Source organism: Solea solea, chromosome 10 (genome assembly GCF_958295425.1).
Source record: "Solea solea chromosome 10, fSolSol10.1, whole genome shotgun sequence".
NCBI lineage: Eukaryota > Metazoa > Chordata > Actinopteri > Pleuronectiformes > Soleidae > Solea > Solea solea.
In genome coordinates this window covers 25100533-25122633 of record NC_081143.1, presented here as the reverse complement: position 1 = coordinate 25122633, position 22101 = coordinate 25100533, and the positions used below count along the sequence as shown (strand labels likewise).

The 22101-nt window shown below is 39.2% G+C and overlaps 3 protein-coding genes across 4 annotated transcripts; all 3 read left to right on the top strand.

The window, feature by feature from the left end:
• Positions 1 to 311: 311 nt before the first annotated feature.
• rps19bp1 (ribosomal protein S19 binding protein 1) lies at positions 312 to 3632 on the top strand. The gene is made up of 4 exons (XM_058641014.1): positions 312 to 508; positions 1113 to 1289; positions 2163 to 2260; positions 2986 to 3632. The coding sequence occupies exons 1-4, from the start codon at positions 454 to 456 to the stop codon at positions 3145 to 3147; spliced, it is 492 nt and encodes a 163-aa protein (XP_058496997.1). The 5' UTR covers positions 312 to 453; the 3' UTR covers positions 3148 to 3632.
• A 1044-nt stretch (positions 3633 to 4676) lies between these two features.
• Positions 4677 to 8630, top strand: atf4a (activating transcription factor 4a). 2 transcript variants are annotated; one of them, XM_058641012.1, is made up of 4 exons: positions 4677 to 4916; positions 5772 to 5951; positions 6136 to 6423; positions 6941 to 8630. In XM_058641012.1, exons 2-4 carry the CDS (start codon positions 5903 to 5905, stop codon positions 7924 to 7926), a joined length of 1323 nt encoding a protein of 440 aa, XP_058496995.1. In that variant the 5' UTR covers positions 4677 to 4916; positions 5772 to 5902; the 3' UTR covers positions 7927 to 8630. The 2 variants fall into 2 exon arrangements, with proteins under 2 accessions (XP_058496995.1, XP_058496996.1); XM_058641013.1 differs by having other exon boundaries at positions 4678 to 4916; positions 6944 to 8630.
• A 7891-nt stretch (positions 8631 to 16521) lies between these two features.
• LOC131467150 (uncharacterized) lies at positions 16522 to 19219 on the top strand. Its single transcript, XM_058640890.1, has 3 exons — positions 16522 to 16812; positions 17898 to 18165; positions 18413 to 19219. The coding sequence occupies exons 1-3, from the start codon at positions 16784 to 16786 to the stop codon at positions 19082 to 19084; spliced, it is 969 nt and encodes a 322-aa protein (XP_058496873.1). The 5' UTR covers positions 16522 to 16783; the 3' UTR covers positions 19085 to 19219.
• Positions 19220 to 22101: the final 2882 nt, after the last annotated feature.

The window sequence follows — 22101 nt, the reverse complement described above, 5'->3', positions numbered from 1 at the left end:
TTTAAATGTATTTGCTTCCCCCCTTTATTCTCTTAATCGGTTAAAATGAATTAGTTTAACTATTAAAACTTAAAATAATTTGTTATGAATTGTGCTTTCTTTTTAGTTTTCACTGTGTATGTTGTTTGTATTGTATTGTATTGTATTGTAAGGACTGAGTATTCTTTTTCCACACTTTGGCGACTGGTAGGGCCTCCAGAGTCCCAAATATAAGTATTAAAATGATTAAAAAGTTGATTTTGCATAATATGCCCCCTTTAATGTGTAGCAGAAGGTAGGAACTCTTCTTCTGCGACTGTCATATTCAGCCGGTTGTTTTAAGCGGTGCACACACGGATGTTGATGGACTCACATGTTGCTGTGTAGTAGCAGTTCCGAAATCACAACGTTTATGCTTGTAGTCGTTAAAATAAGTCAACACAGTCAACCAAAAATATCTCGTTGTTGATCAGCATGTCGGTGTCTTTGGTGAGGAGAGGTCTGGAGCTGCTCAGCGACGACATTAAGGGTCAGTGTAGCTTCTTAGCCTACCCGCTAAATATCGTTAGCTTTGGTTTTGAGCTTCGAGCTGCTTCCGTCCAGTGATTTCGCTGCTGCTCCAGTTTACTTTTATCATGAGTCATTATTTCTTTCAAAGATATTGTCAAACGTCCACCACAAATAGCAAAGTTAATTGCTGTGTTATTATTTTTTTTTTTTTGAAGTAATTACGATTAGAGCTGAAACGATTAGTCGATAATCGATTATTAATCGATTACTAAATTAATCGACAACTATTTTGATAATCGATAAATCGGTTTGAAGCTTTTTTCATGATTAAAACAAGATTTCTGATTGTTTAAGCTTCTTAAATATGAATATTTTCTTAATTTCTTTGCTCTGGATAACAAATTAATCATTAAAAGTCAATCATTTTGGTTTGTGGACAAAACAAGACATTTGAGAACATCATCATTTCCAGGTTTGACGAACACCGATCAACATTTTTTATGGCTTTCTGATATTTTATGACCCAACGATTCGTCAATTAATCGAGAAAATAATCGCCAGATTAATCGATTATGAAAATAATCGTTAGTTTCAGCTCTAATTACGATTGTCTCTCTTGTCAGATGTCAGTAAAGGGAAGAAGAAGAAGCAGCAACAAACCCCGAGCTCGGCCACTGTGATGGAGCAGGTGAGCACGAAGAGACAGGGAGTCACAAAGCAGGTAAAACGGCTGCAGGGTCGCCTGGGTCCCGGCAAGAGCAAAGCTACAGTCAAGGACAAGAGGATCAAGTCTGCTGTAGGTCAGTCTGCTCATCTTCCCACACCAGAACATTAGCAGCCATCAGGTGTCTGTTCTCTCTGCCGTGAGGGTTGGGGTGTATTCTAATTTGTGGTATAATAGCGACCTTTAATGTTAAAAACATTGTTTAAAGTTTGTCTAACACTACTTCAACACATCTTAAAGCATGATTGTTAGTGATGGGAACAATAGTTCTTTTTGGTGTACTGGATCTTTAGAATCAGTTCACTCAGAAACTCAGTTTCCTCACAGTGAGAAGAACTGCGACGTCCGCTGTTTAGAGAAAATGTTGGAGTTTTGCTCACATTTTCTGGAATTTTAGGTCTTTTTATAACTGACCTAAAGTTCTGCATTTTTCTTGGATTTGCTGAGGCAGATTTTCTGACAGTTTAAGCCACTGAATCACTGAACTGGTCAACTGAACCTTGAAGTGCTATGAGTTGTGTTACTGGGTGGGTGGCTGTGAGTGGCTAAACAAACCTAAACCGAGTTTGTGTCCTGCAAATGAATTAACTAAATTGTAAATATCCTGGCTGTACCGTTGTTATCGTCCAGTTTTTCAATTTAACTTGTTTTCATTAACTCTGATGACAATTGTCATTTTATGACTTAATAGTATTACATAATAGCATCTTTTGGTGCCATTTGTCTGTCTGTCTGTTAACAAGATTACTCAATATGTGATTTCTGCAAAACATGCAGTAGCCGAACATGAAGCCATTCAATTTTGAAGCTGATCTGATTAGTTTCCTTTAAGATTGCGAGATAGACTGTTTGAAGTATTGTTGGAGTAATGTAATCTTTAGTTTTTAGTTATATATTATAGCATTTGTTGTGTCGTTGCATTAAATTGTCCTTTCATGTTTGTTTGTAGAGGAGTACAGGAAGACACAGGGGAAGAGCCATCTGAGTGCAAACCTCAAGTACTTTATGGATACTGGCTGTAAAACCACAGTTTCTGATACTTTAAAGGTAACTAAGGCATTTTGTCACTCTCCTGTCACATGTCTTCTCACTTTATGTTTGCTGTGTGCAACACCACAACATGCTGTACATGAACTTAAGACACAAATGAGCAAGCTTGACCACAGGATAAAGGGAATAAAAATAACTCTGATATGTAGAAACCTCCAGTAGATCTGAAACCAGGGTGGCTGGACATTGTGACCTTGATAAGTGAAGCTGAGAGGAGATAAAAGGGGACCAGTTATTGCACATAACAGTTTCATTTATACTGATTTAATTTACATTAATTGTGCAAGCACACTTTAAGACATAGTAATTACTTTAAATGTATTTATCTCAGATTTGTGATAACCCTTCTGCCCATAAAAAAAACTATGATTAATTGATGTTTTCAGCTTTCACTCTGTAGCCGCAGCAGCAGCACATACGGTGTTGAATTCAAACAGTCTCAAACTAGTTTGTCAGTAATAATCAGTGATAACAGTGGCACTGCTAATTGTTCAACTGCAACACACTGCTTTTAAAGAAGTGACATTTATAGATCAACTTGTTGACACGATTGTACAACAGATTAAACGTGTCTTGTCAGTTTTAAATGACAGAAACATTTTATGATTCATTAATATATTATTTGATCATCATCTGTATTTGTCTTTAGTGTTACGTTTACTTCTACCTCTCTTCATTGTCTGTTTAATCGAGTCCTTTGACTTGTTTCTTCTCTCACTTAGATCCTGAGTCACAATACAGGCAGACAGTCCAGGAACCATCCGGACCGATCGGCCAAGAAGCCCAAGAAACCTGTCAAGTCTGAGTCGTTGTTCACCGAGAAAGAGTTCCAGCAGTTCCAGAAGGAATACTTTGGCAGGACTGTTGAGAAGAAGAAGAAGTAAACCACATGGACTCAAAGACAGTGCAGCGATAAAAGGACGCACCAACGCTACATTATGTAGACTAAAGTGGATTCCTGGACCAGGTTATATTCCGGGAGTTTGATCAACTTTGCATTGCTTAAAGGGAAAGAAAATGTTTTTTTTAGCCTGAGTCTGTGCTGATGTTTGGACTTCATACACTCATGAATCATTTGATTTTCCTGCTTGATAATGACATGCTGTAATTCATAATATCAACTTAATTTGTTATTATTTTCTACGGTTGACTTGCAACAGTTGTATTTGTGTACCTTATTTCATAGTAGTGTAACATCTTATGTGTCACTTAATTTTGCTTTCACATGCTAAAAATTACCCACAACACGCATAGTTCATAAACAGCTATCAGCTGACACGCCACCTGACATGAAGTAAATCATCATTTAAACCTTCCATTTATCGAGAATACATTTGTTTCATCAAATAAACTGATAATTCATTAAGTATTTTGAAGTCTACTCATATTATTTACCTATGTTTGAGTCAAACATTTTCTTGTTTATTCACATTTTCATTCAGACTTTAGAGGCAATACATTAACATGCAAATTGCTTTTATTTTAAAGCGGAATTCATATGTGTTCATTTGCAACCACCGTTCATTGAATGAATTCCTCGTGAGCAGGTTTCGTGAGAGTCTGTGTGTGTGTTGTGTGTATCACAGAAGTCTGTTGCACAGTGTCATAGCTAGAAACAAAACAATTTCATCGAATGTCATGGTTTTTAAACATAAAGCTGTAGTTATGCAGATGTGGTTTGGCTGTTAAAACCATGTTATGATGCGTTTATCTTATCTCATATGTACTGTATAAAAAAAGGAACATCTTGAGCAACATTAATCAGCTTCACTGGTGTGAAAATATACATTAGATTGAGGAATAGCTTAGTGTCATACTCTATATTCAAACACAGGCTAAAAATGGTGCGTCTAAGAGCTGGCATTCACCAGCAGGGGGCGGTCATATACTTGGCTCTGTAGGGTTCATACAGTTTACTCACTAGCAGCAGTTAATTCACAAGTCTTGTTTTTAGTCTAGCTGTGACTGGATGAGACACATGAACAGTTATTAAAAGACCATGATGTGTGGTGGAAGGACAATTCACCAAAGGCTCAAATAAGGTTATTTAAAACCGTTAAATTGATCTATTTATTTTCTTTGTCTAAAGTCATCAAAAAACGTGGATACCACGAGTGGAATAAAATAAACATGTTTAGACCTCAGTTTATGTAATTTTCCGTGGTATGTTGAACCACGTATTACATAGTTTACCATATACATTGACTAACATTAGCTAGGTTATGTTTATATTTTGCTTATGAACCTTTATAAAGGCCAAGATTCATCTGACGTTGCTCAGTACGGATCTATGTCACTAGGCGTATGGATATTTGCATCTAACCAATCAAAAAGAAGATGAGTTCCAATCCCCGCCCTCGTAGAGCATACCGCGGATGAATACGTCCAGCTGAGCTTTGGTCTATATACCCTTGTGAGAGTCTCCATCCATTTGTGTCCTCGAGTTTGACAGTGTGTAATGTTACTTAGTCGGTACTCAGTGGTAGCCCTCCGGCGGACTCTTCACCGCTCATTACTTTCATACATTTAAGTTAAAAAACTACCAACTCTACTCCCCGAAACAATGGCTATTTAAAGGCGTGCAGCGGCGATACTTGCAGCGGCAACAACACGGCAGTGCATCGGCTGGCACGGCAATTTCTGGCAGAATGGCGTAAGTGTTTTATTACCTTGTTCAAAAAAATTGTAAAATGACTGTTTTATGTCGGAGTCGAAGTCATTTAATTACGTTATTCGATCACGGTTAACGGTTGTGTGTTTACGAAGACTTTTCTTGTGTTGTGTTATTGTAGACTGTCAAAGCGGGTCAGTCCCAGCCCTACAGTGTCTGCTGTGAACTATTAAGACTCGATTATTCTCTCGTTGGTGCCTACTTTTGTATATAGAAAAAAAATATACACAGCATATGTTATGTATTTCCTCAGATTATGTAAATATTTGACCTGTTCTCCCGGACATTGGCTGTGTTTGTGTACGTCAATCCTTTTTGACAACGTGGCGTCCAAAATGGCGCGCACCATCGTTCTCGTTTCGGCCTCGCACAGATGGCTGTGTTATGAAAATGGCGGGTGCCCTTCCCACACGAGCGCTGGTGGGGGCGGAGTTAGAGGCTAACTCATGACCAAATTAGGAAATGTGGTTCCTCCGGTTGTGGGCGGGGACGCTCCCCTCAGCAACGCTGTGACTCTTCAGTGGAAGAGATTAGTTAAATTTACTTTGCCAGTGCTCTTTAAATGACGTAAGCGCTTATCGAGAAGGAAGTTGCATTGTTTGCGCAAGGGTTGATTCAAACTGGAAATGTGTGAATCATGTAGAAAGTACATGGAGAGTCTTAAAGATGCATAGATAAATACACAAGGCCTGCTCAGTGTTATTTACCACTGATGTGGCATAAATGTTATACGATTTTCTCAGTTTGTGGACGTTTATCACGTGTATTAAAAAATTGACCGTATTACACATTTACAATGGTTTCCCTCTTAACACTGCTTGTATCTCTTTCATCCAGGTCTCTTTTTGCAAGCACCCTCATCTTTGCTGCCTTTGACAGCAGAACCAAGCTCCTTGACTCGTTACTACCACCGGAATCTCCTTTACTTTTGTTCACCCCATCGCAGCTACCATTAACCTGCAGCAGACATGACACATTCTCAGTGGGCTATGGAGGACGTGGAGGCCCTGTGCTTAGGTTGGTGTCCATGAATAATGCAACCCAAAGCATCACGTTGTTGATACTCGGTGCCATGTAATTTAAGAATGTTGATAATAAAACATGAATCAGGTCAAAACCTGTATTGGTCCAGAGGTGAAATGAAAATAAATGAATATCTTGAACAGAATATAATCTAACGTTATAAAACGCTTGTCCACAGAACCCTTGTTTCAGACGGCTGACCCCATTGGGCCCCTTCTGGACCAAGTTAAAGAAGAAGCTCTTTCTCCCTCCTCCTCTCTCGAGGGGAAGGCGCCAGCTTCGCCCTCCCCCTCATATTCTTCGTACGCATCATCCCTGTCTCCCTACCAGGCCCTCTCTCCACTTCCGTCTCCTTCTGCTTCCTATCCCTCCTCATTCCTGGGAACCAAGGATGGAGCAGACTCCTTCCCATGGCTGGTTGCCAGCAACCTGCTCGATGCCTCTGTTGGAGCAGATGATGGCAACGGTGAGACTGGCTTTGGTTTTCCATGTCAATGATGTCTGAAGACAGATTTGTGGGAGGGTTAAAAATAATGGTTGTCTGTGACAATCCACCACCATTGTCGCAGGTGATTTGTAAAGTTGACCTATGTGTATGGGGTGATGGTGCTTTATAATTTTGGGAGGATGAATTTGCTTTGTTTAAAAAAAAAAAGCAGAAGTTTATAGCTTCAGCTAAAAATGTGGAACTAAAGGAACACCAAAGCTGTGCCTTTTGCTCGACACTAGCTCCAAAATTAAAGGCTTGATCTAATTAGTATGTGTGGTGAGGTGGAAGCAAACACTGATTGGTTAGAAGCTGGCAGCAGTGGCCTCAAGTGTTTTTGAAATGAGCTCAGGGTGGTTTTGTCACTTTGATGTGTGCATTCCTTTGTATGTTTATTCTCTGGTACAGACAGAGCGGCACACTGCAGCTCTTGTTATTAGTTAACATTGAAAAAGGGCCAATATCAGGTCTTTAATGAGTAAATGTTTTCTGTCAGCAGATGATACCTTAACTGGCATGGATTGGATGTTGGAGAAAACCGACCTGAGTGAATTATACCTGAATTCCCTCATCGAGTCCTGCTCAGCCGATGGTTCTCTCAGCTCTCCTGAGGCTCTCCTGGCCTCGCTCGACTCCCACATGGATCTCGACCTAGAATCCTACGACAAAACCATCTCTGCTTCGCAGGAGAGCCTTGAGCTTAGTCTGTCACTGCCTGGTATTCCTGCTCTGCCCCTGGTGGTACCTCTCCTTGAGGTATCTGAGGCCAAGGAGACCGAGGTGGCTCCTGATCAGGAGGTAGATATGAAGTTGGAGCCTCCTTCTCCTGCTCCCTCTCCATCTCCCCCGTCTCCAACATTCACACTGGAGCCAAAAAGTGAAGGGGATGAGGAAAAAGTGGCCCAATCTCTCACTGCCACTGTCATCCCAGATTCCAGCGGAAACCTTCAGGCCACCGAGTCCATCATTTCCTCTGCTCCCACCTCAGCTCAACTCGTGGTGGTGGTGGTCACCAACAAAGATGAGCCTCCCCTCGTATCTCTCCCCGAGTCACCCAGTAAGTCCTCTTCTCCATCAAGCGACTGTGATGACGACTCAGGATTTGAATCGTGGGCCGGCTCTCCTCCATCCACTCCCTCCTCTGCAGCTGGGTCCTCCAGGACGAAGCCTTACACCAAGCCAGAGCCTGCCTCTGCCTCCTCTCCCTCGTCCAAGGCCTCCAAAGTCAAATCGGTGTCTGGTGCGCCCAAGGTGGTCGAGAAGAAACTGAAGAAGATGGAGCAGAACAAAACGGCAGCCACTCGCTACAGGCAGAAGAAGAGGGTCGAGCAGGATCTGCTGAACGACGAGTGCCTAGACCTGGAGAAGAGGAACCAAGAGCTCGCAGAGAAGGCGGAGTCCATCAGCCGAGAGATTAAGTATCTCAAGGATCTGATGGAGGAAGTTCGCAAGCGCCGCAACAAGACCACTTCTGTGGCTTAAATCAGAATGTAGTGTTGTGGAGTACTGATTGGGTTGTTTCTGCCCTCATGCTCACATGTTGTAATAGCAGATGTGTGAAACTGGCCACTTATTAGAGAACGATTAATTCTGGATGGGAGGTGATGTCATTAGTATAGAGCAGGGGGCTGAGGGTTAGTTGGGTGAAGCATCTGTACATGCTCGTCTCTCAGTCCCCTGTCGGATCCCCCACGTGTACTCTGCGCTAAAGGCAGTACATTTACCACAACAGGCAGAGTAAATACTTGTACTTTGTTGCTTAGGCATGCAAACCTGTGCTTACAGTCGCTCACAGCATTGTTACCGACGCAAATCTCTGCCACACTCCTAGCACCAGTCAATAGCCTTAAAGACCTTAGCCTCAGTAATATAACTCCCATCAGCCAGGCGAGATTAAACCTGTACCTTTTCTTACCCACTCCTTTTTCTCCCACTGAGACCTTCTTCTTAACAACTCAAAGTCCAGTAAGGGGCCTCGAGCCCATTCATGAAATTTTGATGTTAAACTTTCTTTTTTTTCTTCCTGTATATAGTTTTCTCCTCCCTCGGTTGCTGATCTTTGCTTTTATTATACCTTTATTTAACGGTGGACACATGTCTCACTTAGCTCAGACCTTTAGTGCAGGTGTTGGCTTGTAAAGTTGCTTTGCTCTTTTTCTAATAAATGTCTGTCAGTACTCAAAGTGTGTAATGTTTGTTTGGGTTTTTTTTTCTTTGTCAGGTCAGAAAAATCTGTTTTAGTCAAATGTATTGGATGAATTGTAAAATGATTCAATTTGGAAATTGCTAAGTAAAAAAAATACCAATTCACAACATTTAAGATTGGTTTAATAGTGTCTTAAATTATATAATTCTCATTGAGTGTTTTGTTCCAATTGTTATGAAGTAATACACAACAGGGAAGTGTAACCAACATTTTAACAAGTTCTGCAAAAGACAAATACACTCTAAAAGACCCTAAACCTTTAGCTTTTACATGTAGTAATGTCTTAATTTACATCTTATTCTTACAGCTGTATCTGACAAGAGGACTCATTCATTTGACTTCCAGTGACAGAGACACTTTATGTCTCTAAGGTGTGTGTGAGAGAGAACCCTCACTGAGGAAAAGGGTGGAAGATTACGCGTGGAAGACCAACTTGGTTGCACAATGTTTAAATCCTACAGACACATTAGTATACTTACCATTTCGTGAGCTGAAACACTTAATCGAATCAATTCATTGATAACTAAATTAATCGACAACTATTTTGATAATCTGTTTGAAGCTTTTTTCATGATTAAAACAAGATTGCCAATTTTTTAAGCTTCTTAAATGTAAATATTTTCTTCATTTCTTTGCTCTGGATAAAGAAATAAAAAGTTAATCATTTTGGTTTGTGGACAAAACAAGACATTTGAGAACATCATAATTTCCAGGTTTGACAAACACCGATCAACATTTTTTAAGGTTTAAGGACTAATCGATTACAATAGAGAAAATAATCGTTAGTTGCAGCTCTAGTTTAAAGCATCTTTTATTTTTTAACTTGTACAAGTTCAGACTGGTTAACTGGTGTCTCCACCTGGAGCTTCTTATCAGGAAATGAGACACGTTAAAGGGCGGGAAGTGAGAAACAGCTGTGAGAGTGTTTTATGGGAAGGTCGTTGTACTGAAAGCAGACTGAGACTCACGAGTGTCTCACATGGTGGGAGTCACAGGTGGGTGATAGTGAGAGGACGGGAGGGGAGGGGAGGGGGAGGATTCGCGAGCCGAGGTCAGAGACACACAGATGTCTTTCAGCTTCGTCCAACGCTTGACTGCCACATGTTTGTTATCTGTGGTTGTTGGGATCATTGTGAGGGCATCTTGTCTGGTCCTAAACAAGGTTATACTAGTTTTGGAATTTTCATTAGATTTAATACGACTAAGCGTTAGTTTTAGTTACGTTTTTACTAGTTTAAGGGTTTTTTGTAATATGGGGTATTTGCCAGGTCCAAGATGCAAAACGGTCATAATCAGTGTTGTGTGTCATAAAAACCCAACAAAAGATGGGATTTTAAAGGTTTATTAGGACACATGGACCACAATCCCAGAATCTCATATAACAGCCTACAAGAAATTAGAAGACAAACCAAAGACACACGTAAAGGTAAATAAACATAAACAACAATAAGTAACCCTCATGAGACACACCTAACTTGCATAGCCTTTTGTCCCACATTGTAAACAAAAAGAAATTGAAAACGCTTTATTATGAATTCATGAAAATACAACCTTTCAAAATTGCCGGTAGACAAAAAATAAATACACTTCATATCCACCCGGATGGATTATGTATGAATTTAATTTACAAAGACAAAAACGAAGCACATTTTTGCTACAATATTAGTTGGTTTTATAAACACACAATTCAGTTTCAGTTAGTTATTTTATTTTTAATTATTTTTAATAACCTTGGTCCTACACTACTTCAAAGGGCTTTTTGAGGGTTAACATTTCACTCAAGAGTGTGTGTGTAGCTGACTGTGGGCAGTCTGCACGGCAACCGGTTAAAAAAAAAGAAAAAAAGATGCTAACTATTTTTAAATAAACTAGAACCATGCCTACTGCATTTCATGATGACAGGGCAGATATAATGGCATGTGCTGTATGTGTTTAACCAGTACGTACTGCACTGTCATAATGATAGTGTAGTTGCGATGCAGGGCCGGCCCTAAGCTAAATTCAATCTGGAGGGACCCCCTCCCTTCACACCACCTCAGTACGCAGTTAAATTGGAAGAGGCAAGTCACTCCTTGTTTTCTTTTATCGTTCCTGCTTTTTCAAATGTATTTAACACAATGTATACAAACATGAATAACAGGGAACATAAGTCAACACTGTACCGTTTAATGATCAAACATATAAATGAATGACACAGTACTCGTTCAGTGTGTGTCTTTTTAGTGTGTTTTTGAATCAATATCTGTTGCATTTCGTGTCCAAACAACGGTCAAAGTCTGCACTGCACACACTACATACACTATTAAAGCTTGTGCAGGGTATCTGTGTGTATGAAGTAACTTCTTATTCATTAAATTTGATAGTACACAAAAATTGGAAAATAAAAGCCTTCTTCTCTCGTCTACTCTACATCACAGACAAGATAACTGTCTTAATTGTAACATTCAAGTATTAGTTTATGATTTAAATTATTTTTTATTGGTATTGACTGAAGTCAGCGTCGTATTCCTGACAATGACACTGACATGTGTGTTTGTGTGTCACTGTGACTCAGCTGAATTTGCTGACTTGTGGGAAGCAGCTGTGCAAATTTAAAGTCATGGCAGTGAAGCCAAACACACACACACACACACACCCACACAAACACACACACCCACACACCCACACAAACACTCCTCCCTGCAGATTTCTCCATAGCGAGGCCGTGTCCTCCTGGGAAGATGCAGATAACAGCGGCAAACTGCAGCTGTGGGCCAAGACACAAACAGATAATAAACGCTGTTTCATCGTGACCTTGGCACGAAACAAGTTCCTTTGACAGATTAACATCTATTAATCCAAAGAAGCAGACGTATTATTTTGTATATGTAGTTATTGTGTCACATGTGAGGGCAAAGTTTTAACCTTTTAGTAATTGCCATTAAATAGCTAATTAAAGATATTCTGTATTGTTTTCTCCATGTGCCAAATTAGCCAAAGGGATATTTATGTCCAAATAAAATAAGGAAGTGCTTAAAGAGATAATAATAATAACAATTGTGTTTTATTTCATCTCATTTTTAGATAATGTCGTAGCTTCTGGGCCCTGACAATGAAAACTCACAGACTCGACAATATTTGTGTACTCCTTCTACGGTATGTGCTGTGTACATATTGACAAACACTGTATGATATGGTTGCCAGTACATAATTATTGTATTTCCAAGCGTACACCATCATTCATATAAGAGTAAACTTTTCTGACACAAAAATAATATCTTTTATCCTCAACTGATTGATAAAAATTGTGGAAAAAGTCTGTATCTCTTGAAAAATGGCTGCTTTCCCTATTCAAATTCAATACCAGGTGTTACAGGAAATGACACGTATTTCGTATATTGTGGGTCATAACAGTTTAATCATTGTTTAAAATGGGTCCCCGTAGTGGTCTATACATGAATCGTTTGAAAGCATTTCTTAATAATCACATTTCATAATGTCGTTTGCCGTGTATTGTTCCAATATTTTGTCTAGATTTTTGTCCGTTCTATTTGTATTCCTGAAACATGATATAGTGAAATGCGCTTAGCTCATCCTCCTCTGCTTGGCTCATGACATCTAATATTTTCACATTGCTTTTGCTCCGCTGTGCCTGTTACAACATGTATGTAGAGGGTGGGAGTGGACATGCTTTAAAATATGTGTCATCTCCACGTGAGGCGCGTGTGACCTTATGAATCCAGCTGAGGTTCACGTGAACCCGGAGTTTCGAGTTTCCGTCACAGACACCTCAGACATAATTTGCCTCACACATACAGACATTGAGACGTTGTGCTTTAAAGCGCAGTTAATCCATAAAATATAAGTGGATGATGGACGCTGGAGATTATTCCTGTCCTGTCACATTCCTCTGCTCTCTGTGGTGGTCATGGTTACAGAAGTTTCATTAACTTCACTTCCTTTCATTTTTGTTGTTGCCACACACAATTAGATCATGTGTCTGAGTCCATGAGGTTTTCACGACTGAGATGATCTGAACTAAAGCTCTGTCTTCTTTGCAGCACACAACAGGCTGCTTTGTAGTTAGGAATCTGAGGAAGGTTTCACACTTCACACTGGAGAGATGCATTAATCACTGAATTAAGTCTGAATTAAGTACTGAATTAACAGTCTGGACAACTCAGAAAACCATAGAAATATTTCTTTTCAAGAGTAATCGTGCTTTTATTGTTTTGTTTTGTCCAGTTTTGCTCTTTACCAACTCTTGCAAACTCTTTTTATATTTGAAGATTAGGCGTAGTTTAATGTAATATCATGATTATACTTATTTGTTTCCCCACAACTGTCTGGTGACCCCCAGAAATGATCATGTGACCCTTGTGGATGTATCGAAGGTTGAGAGTCAGTATAGACAAGCTATAAAAAAAGAAATATGAAGCTCAAAAGTTTACTTTTTTTGTACAAAAAGGGTCAAACTCTATGAATTACATGTCTTGGTTTGTGTATTTCAGTAGAGAATGAAGTGTTTCCAATACATGCTAGCTAGCTGGCTAGCTTACTGCAAGAGAGCAAATTAGCATTAACCGCAACATTTGAACCAAAATACACACAAAAAAACTTTGTTCACACATTATTGAAGCTAATCATATTCTTGTTTGAATTATTTTTGGGTGATGAACAAGGCTGTAGTTTGAAATGCCACGAGTCCATGCTAAATGCCACCCTTGGTTTGTATTCACAACATTACAAGTGGAAAGTTGACTGCCAGTTGTGACACCCTTGCTGAATGTGAAATGGTGGAGCCTGTGGACGTTTATTGTTCAGTGTTTTAGTTTAATGTTGGTCAATTATAATTTGTCTCCAGGCTGTTGCTTCGATGGACAGTTCAGGTATTTCACACATTAACGCCACATTTCCGCCTGCCGTTGTTTCCACAAACCAGGGACAGAGGAATTTTAGCCACTTCACAAAAGGCTGCCCCTGATATAATCTATGATATCTTAAGAATATGCTTTATCTCACATTTGACAGCATTTCCCAGCTGTAAAATGAAGTTATGCCGATGTTTAGAGCAGGGCGTCTCAAACTCTATTGACCTTGGGGCCACTGAGCATCTAGTCAGGTCACTAGGGGGCCAGTCAATAGAAATATTTGTGATGATAGATATTTCACAGAATTCTGTTGTTATGGAAGTATATGTAGTTCACTATAAAAAAAAATGTCCACTACTTAAAAAACATGCAGAAATAAGTGGTTTTAGACCTTTTCTTGGCAGAAAAGGCCGTTTAACAGCAAAAAAAACCCCATCAACATATACTTAAAGTGTGCTTGACCTAATCAGGTTCCAGCCTGATCCAAGGAAGCAGTCCTGATCAATCCCTTTAACTTTACCTGTGTGCTATCTAACATGTTACCGTTGTCCAGCCACTCGACTACTACTACGACTGCATTTGTCGGAGCGACTGAACCAACGTTGCCTCGCCCCTCCTTTCAAACTATCTCAACAGTCGGTTTCCTGAAGACAACCCAGTAAAACAGGTTTGACAGTGTACAAATTAACTAACCCAACCCCCCTTTTTTAGAGTCTATGTAGTACAAGCCGAGGCATACAGTGTATTCCACATCCCACTACAGGACTCCGTGGCATCTGGCTCACAAAATGGTGAAACCTAGTAAGGCCATAAGTCTATTCATAGTTTGTGTACTGTATGTGAGTGACGGCCAAGTAATCGGACACATTCTGATATTGTGCCCGCAGGCTATTCTATTTCTGGCGTATAAATCTATAACTACTGCACATACGTGTGCTGGACAGCCTTGATCCCACCTGTGGATTTGCTGTCATCATGAGATTAAAAAAAAATGAAGGCCACAATGGAGAGGTCGAGCATAATGGACTGGACTGTGTGTGTGTGTGTGTGTGAATGGCAGTGCCGGTCCAAGCCTTTATGGGGCCCTAAGCTGAATTTGATTTCCGATTTTAAACATTTTGAGTACATTTTTGGTCAGGTGTGTTTATATAGTTGGTGAAAATGACATTTTTTTTATCAGATTGCCTGTAGGTTGTGCTGAAAAGAACGATATAAGACACTCTATATTGCACATTCTTATAACCTCTGTATAAACTGTATGCTTAAACATAGTAATGGAAATGATAATGGGAATGATTTTTTTGAGTGAAAAAAAGAGACCCTGAAAAATCAAGAGACCCTATAATAGAGATAAAACAACACATTTTTGAAGATAATTTCAACTCTGCCACTTTTCTGCCAATACCATTTCTTTTCATAAATTTTTACACTACTTTATTCATTTATTAAAAATGACCAGATGCTTTGTCTTTCGGAAATAATCAGTGAACAACAAAGGAAAACAAAGGCACGTAGAACCGAGGCAGCCTGCGTGGCAGCTTCTTTCTCAGGAGCTTATCATCTCATCATGACCCAGTAGAGCTGCACACACACACACCCATAAAACACATGTGGTTACGCCACTTAACATTTATGAGTCATTACAGTCAACCTCAGAACAAAAGTGTCCAGCTCTTTTCTTTTAAGCTTCATTCTAAGAATCCCGATTCTCTCTACAGTTTAATCATCTGGGTTATTAACATGTTCGGCCCACACTTTTGCGACATCACATCCTGTTTCACTCATCATTTCACCATCAGTGTGTTTTACCTCACACTTGTGTTCTGTGCCAGTAAATGAAGCCTTTTCTTTTCTTTTTTTTGAACCTATGACACACAAAAGGTGAAACTTTGAGTTTTGCATTAGTGGTTTCTGTATTTATTCAAACGATTCACTTCTGAAATTAGCTACTTGCTCTTCTCGAGCACCATTTACCGCCACATGTTTCCTGATTAGATCACATCTACCGTGTCATCTTAAGAGAGATTTGGTGATGGGGGGGACAAAGACATTGGTGTGTGTGTATTTTGGGCACGTATTACCCAGCGTGACCCCTGCGTCTTCTGTGGTCTGAGTGAATCATTGTGCTGGTACTCAGCTGACGTCCTCCTCCTCTTCCTCAGAGGATATTGCAGCAGCTGAGCTCATTACCGAGGTCATGGGCTGCAGATTAGGACAGATTTACTAGCACCAGAGAGTGGGACGACAGGTTTTCACTTCAAACCCCACTGTGTCTTTTTCATTAAGTGACCACATGCGTAACAAGGAAATTGATTTAGCTTCAATTGTATTGAAAAAGGTTATTTTGCAGGAGTAGTATAGCCTCACATTCCTTCTCTCTTTCTTTTATTTGCCTCAGACATAATAACCATGGTTAGGTGTGCAAAGACAATGTCTGGAAGCCACTATAGTGTAACCTGGCAGCCTGCAGTTGCCATAGTAACCAGAAAAACAACACCCTTTGACAAATGTGCTCAGGTTTGTTTCATTCTTCAGAAAAAGGAAGTGAGTAAGACAAAAAAAGGTGAGTGGAATCCACCTTCGGAAACTGTCGTAAATGACAGAAAATAGAATAAGTATCAGCTAATTATCAAAGGGTTTTTACTGTACTATGTTATGTGACGTGGGCGCTTTTTTTCCCCTGACAATAATAATTTGTTCCTTCCATGGAGTCATTTCCTCCCTCCTTGTCCACAGCTCAAGCGCGCCCTCTGGTGTCAAATAAATATTTGCACCAAAACATGCCTTACTGGAAAGTCAACAAATAAAAACATACACATTTCAATATCTTCTTTTCTATTCTCCAGAAAAACAACTCAAATTAACGTAATTTAAAAAAATAAATTCGAATTCGTGTTCCTTTTGGGTTCCTGTACTCTACCCTCCGCCCCAGTAGGTGGCGGTAATGCGCCGTTTAAGCTTCTTAGTAAACAAAATCAGCGGTGGATGGAAGAAGAATTAGTTGTCATTTTTCGGTAAAGAGTAGCAGGGGAAGTTTGACGTGAACCGACAGGAAACCTAAAGAAAAAATAAAGGAAGTTTGACGAGAGTTTTGTTTAAAATGTACCAGTTTCGTGTCCTTTAGCACTGAGGCACGGATGTGTCCAACCGGAAACGCTGTTCCTGTTTTAGCGTTTTTTTGTGCTTGTCACGCGACTCTGTAGTTTCTGTGGAGAGAAGCAGAAAACAGCTCTGTTCTTCTCTGTCTCTCTCTCTCTCTCCTTTTTTCCTACGTTACTACTTTATGCTTTTCACGAGCTTCTTTATGAGGAGGTATGTGGGCTCATTTCTCTCGCCATTAATAATGTTTTTCTAAGGAAAGTAAACACAAAACCCCTGCATGTTGTGTTGACATGTCATTAACCAAATGTCATTGAAAGAAACACGTATTTTAAAATGACGACAGAATTTTCATGCTAAAACCTTTTAATTTAACAATGTTTCCGACTTATCTGAGTATGTTCTGTCCACATCGACATATCGGCTCAGGTGTAATTCATTTATTAGCTCTTCTATTTCTTTTTTTTAGTTTATCTTTGTTGAAGTAGTTGTAACGTGGTTGAACTAAAACAGACAGTATATGTAACCAAATGTGAGTTTAAGCAACATTGTGTGTAGCATTTTTTTGTTTTTTAACATTTGATTTAAAAATGTCTCTGTCATTTTGAAACCTGACCTATAATTCAGGGAGTACACACAACTGAATACTGTAGGACTATATATTACATTTTTAATTCATAAACCCTGTGGTTTGGTTTAGTTATTTAGTTTAAAAACAATCCTTTTATGTGCCACAAGATTGTAAAAAAAACAAAACAAACACATTTATAGCTGTTTTGCATGGACTCCCTTTGGTGGTTTAGTCATTGTTGTAAAGGTACAAAAACACAAGGTACTCCTACACCTAGTACTCTGACTTAAGTTGGGACTCTTTCACGAAAATCAAACAGAATAGCATAAGTCAGGTTATCATAAAAAACTGTTAATTTTATCAGTGTTTTGGGCAACTGCTGTAAAGATTTAGTTCACTGAAGTAAACAGTAGGTGGTGCCAAAGAGTATGTGTCACCACAGAAGGATAACAAGGCACAACTTGATGTTAAATAATGTTAATATTTATTGATATTATGGTTGTGTTTTGAGTCAAATCATTCCTGCTTCCAGATCTAGTTTTTCTCCTTGTTAATGCAACTTTGTGTGTCTGTAAATATGTGAATATTTTCCTTAAATGCTGACAAAAAACTTGGTTTTACAGTATTTTATCATCAGTTTAGTATATTTATGTTTTCTTATGTGATGTTTCTCTCTGAGATCGCTATTGTCATATTGCCCTCATGATCTTCCTCCCCGGCTCCACAGAATGTCTTTCACTCTCCCCCGTCATGTCATCTGGGAGTCAGAGGGGCTGGTGGCCTACCTTCACCCGCGGTCCTGGACCCCAGGGTCTGTTATCCTGGAGTGCAGCTCCTCTGGCAGCCCGGGGGGAGGAAGCATCTTCCACCTACCAGAGTCAGAGTACTTGTCGTGGCTGCTGGGAGCGAGGGCCGTCGCTGAGCTGCTGTGCGACAGGTTAAGAGTTCGGAGGTGTGCGCTTGTCAGCAGGCGGCACCGCGACAGACCTGCTCAGGTGGGAACTGTTTATGATGATAGTTAAGGATTGAATTTAAGCATTCATTCAACACTGCTGTAGTGCTTTATGTTGCTCGTAATGCTACTGTATTCAACTTAATCACATTAAAGGGCTGCTTTTCCAATATTCCCTATGGATTTGGATATGTGAGGTTGCTATGCCCCCAAGTTGTTGCACTGAATCTGAAAGCTACTGTTAAATAAATCAGAGTTCAAGTCTTCTTTTCTACTGTAACTCCCCACAGATCCACGTCCTTCCCTTACATGGCCTTGATGCAGAGTGGCGTCCTCACCTGGCGGGGGAGGAGGAGCACAACACCTTCGACCCGGGTTTCTGCACCTCTAAGACGGCCCCCAGATGGAGTGACGCGAGCATGACTGAAATCCAAACCAAGATTCGAGCCAAACTCCCGTCGCCTAACGCGCCTCCAAACCTCACCTTCCTCGGGGACGACCCCGCAGACCCCGGCCTGTTCTCACGGATTGTCCGTGGGGAGGAGCAGCACTGGCGAGTGTGGGAGGACCGGGCTCACGTAGCCTTTCTTACGCCTTTCCCCAACTCCCCCGGTTTCACGGTGCTCGTCCCACGCCGGCCTTTGACCTCAGATATATTCAGACTAGTAAAGGAGGATTATGAAGCATTGGTGCAGGCAGCGAGGAAGGCGGCACAGCTTCTTGAGGAGAGTTTGGGCGCCTCAGACGTGGGGCTTATTTTTGAGGGTTTTGAGATCGACTATGCTCATGCCAAGCTGATACCACTGTTTCTACCGTCATCATCAGAAGCTGGAATTAAGTCCAGTGAACCCAGAACACCCCAGTTTTATCCCACTTACCCAGGATATGTGACCTCAGAGGACGGACCTGAAGCTAGCCTGGAAAGTCTCAAGGAGATACACGCCAAAATAATTCAGATTTAAAAGCAGGATACTCCTAGACACAGGTTTCCTTTAGAATACATGGTAGACTCCTCTCTTCTTTCTTTTGGATATGGAATAATGCCGTTTCAGGCTGCAATGAATATTCAATAAATTGAATACTAAATGAATTGTCAACTATTTTAGTTATTGTGTTGGGTTTTTCAATAATTAAATCAAGCTTTCTGATTTTTCAACTTCTTAAAATCCGAATATTTTCTGGTTTCTGTGCTCCATATAACAAATCAATCGATAAAAGTGAATCATTTTCAGGTTTGGTAAACACAGATTAACATTTTCTTACATTTTATGAACCAGACAAGTACTAGATTGATAGATTATGAAAATATGTTTTTTCTTAAGAAATGTATGTGCATTAACAAGAGAGGTTTTTATTTATCACCACTTCATTACATCTTATCATCATCATGGGGGGAGCTACGTAGACAGGCTCCGCCAACAGCACCTGCCCTTCATGTGCTCCATCTTCATGACGAGCGGCTCGATGCCAATAATTTGAAGTATATCCACTGTCGACAACCTTTGTGTCCCTTTGGTGGTTTAGTCATTGCTGTAAAGGTACTAAAGCACCAGATACTGTACTTTGTGTCAAATTTTGGACGACATACTAAACTGTGACATTTTTGTCCAATTTTGGACGACATACTAACCTATGACTTTTTTGTCAAATTTTGAACGACATACGAACCTAACCCTAACCCTTCTTAGTGAAATTTTAAACGACATACTAACCTATGACTTTTTTGTCACATTTTGGACGAGATACTAACCTATGACTTTTTTTATCACATTTTGGACGACATACTAACCTATGACTTTTTAGTCAAATTTTGAACGACATACTAACCTAACCCTAACCCTTTTTAGTGAAATTTTAAACAACATACAAACCTATGACTTTTTTGTCACATTTTGGACGAGATACTAACCTATGACTTTTTTTTATCACATTTTGGACGACATACTAACCTATGACTTTTTTTGTCAAATTTTAGACGACATACTAACCTATGACTTTTTTTTTATCACATTTTGGACGACATACTAACCTATGACTTTTTTGTCAGATTTTGAACGACATACTAACCTATGACTTTTTTGTCAAATTTTGAACGACATACTAACCTGTGATTTTTTGTCAGATTTTGAACGACATACTAACCTAACCCTAACCCTTTTTAGTGAAATTTTAAACGACATACTAACCTATGACTTTTTTGTCAGATTTTGAAAGACATACTAACCTATGACTTTTTTGTCAAATTTTGGACGACATACTAACCTATGACTTTTTTGTCAAATTTTAAACGACATACTAACCTATGACTTTTTCATCACATTTTGGACGACAACTAAAGTATGACTTTTTTGTCAAATCTCGGACGACATACTAACCTATGACGTTTTTGTCAAATTTTGGACGACATACTAACCTATGACGTTTTTGTCAAATTTTGGACGACATACTAACCTATGACTTTTTTGTCAAATTTTGAACGACATACTAACCCAACCCTAACCCTTTTTAGTGAAATTTTAAACGACATACTAACCTATGACTTTTTTGTCACATTTTGGACGGGATACTAACCTATGACTTTTTTTTATCACAATTTGGACGACATACTAACCTATGAATTTTTTTGTCACATTTTGGACGACATACTAAAGTATGACTTCTTAGTCACATTTTGGATGACATACTATACTATGACTTTTTTGACCGATTTTGCACGACATCCTATACTATGACTTTTTTGACAGATTTTGGACGACATACTATACTATGACTTTTTTGACCAATTTTGGACGACATACTAAACTATGACTTTATACTAACAAAAAAGTCATAGGTTAGTATGTCATCCAAAATGTGACTAAGAAGTCATACTTTAGTATGTCATCCAAAATGTGACTAAGAAGTCATACTTTAGTATGTCATCCAAAATTTGACAAAAAAGTCACAGGTTAGTATGTCGTTCAAAAATTGACAAAAAAGTCATAGGTTAGTATGTCGTCCAAAATGTGACAAAAAAGTCATAGTTTAGTATGTCGTTTAAAATTTCACTAAAAAGGGTTAGGATTAGGTTAGTATGTCGTTCAAAATTTGACAAAAAAGTCATAGGTTAGTATGTCGTCCAAAATTTAACAAAAACGTCATAGGTTAGTATGTCGTCCAAAATTTGACAAAAACGTCATAGGTTAGTATGTCGTCCGAGATTTGACAAAAAAGTCATACTTTAGTTGTCGTCCAAAATGTGATGAAAAAGTCATAGGTTAGTATGTCGTTTAAAATTTGACAAAAAAGTCATAGGTTAGTATGTCGTCCAAAATTTGACAAAAAAGTCATAGGTTAGTATGTCGTTAAAAATTTCACTAAAAAGGGTTAGGGTGAGGTTAGTATGTCGTCCAAAATCTGTCAAATAAGTCATAGGTTAGTATGTCGTCCAAAATCGGTCAAAAAGGTCATAGTAAAGTATGTCGTCCAAAATCGGTCAAAAAAGTCATAGTAAAGTATGTCGTCCAAAATCGGTCAAAAAAGTCATAGTATAGTATGTAGTCCAAAATCGGTCAAAATAGTCATAGTATAGTATGGCGTCCAAAATCGGTCAAAAAAGTCATAGTATAGTATGTCGTCCAAAATCACATTAAATGGTCATAGTATAGTATGTCGTCTAAAATTAGTCAAAAAAGTCATAGTATAGTATGTCGTCCAAAATCACATAAAAAGGTCATAGTATAGTATGTCGTCCAAAATCGGTCAAAAAAGTCATAGTAGAGTATGTCGCTCAAAATCACATAAAAAGGTCATAGTATAGTATGTGGTCCAAAATCGGTCAAAAAAGTCATAGTATAGTATGTCGTCCAAAATCTGTCAAAAAAGTCATAGTATAGCATGTCGTCCAAAATCTGTCAAAAAAGTCATAGTATAGTATGTCGTCCAAAATCGGTCAAAAAAGTCATAGTATAGTATGTCGTCCAAAATCGGTCAAACTAGT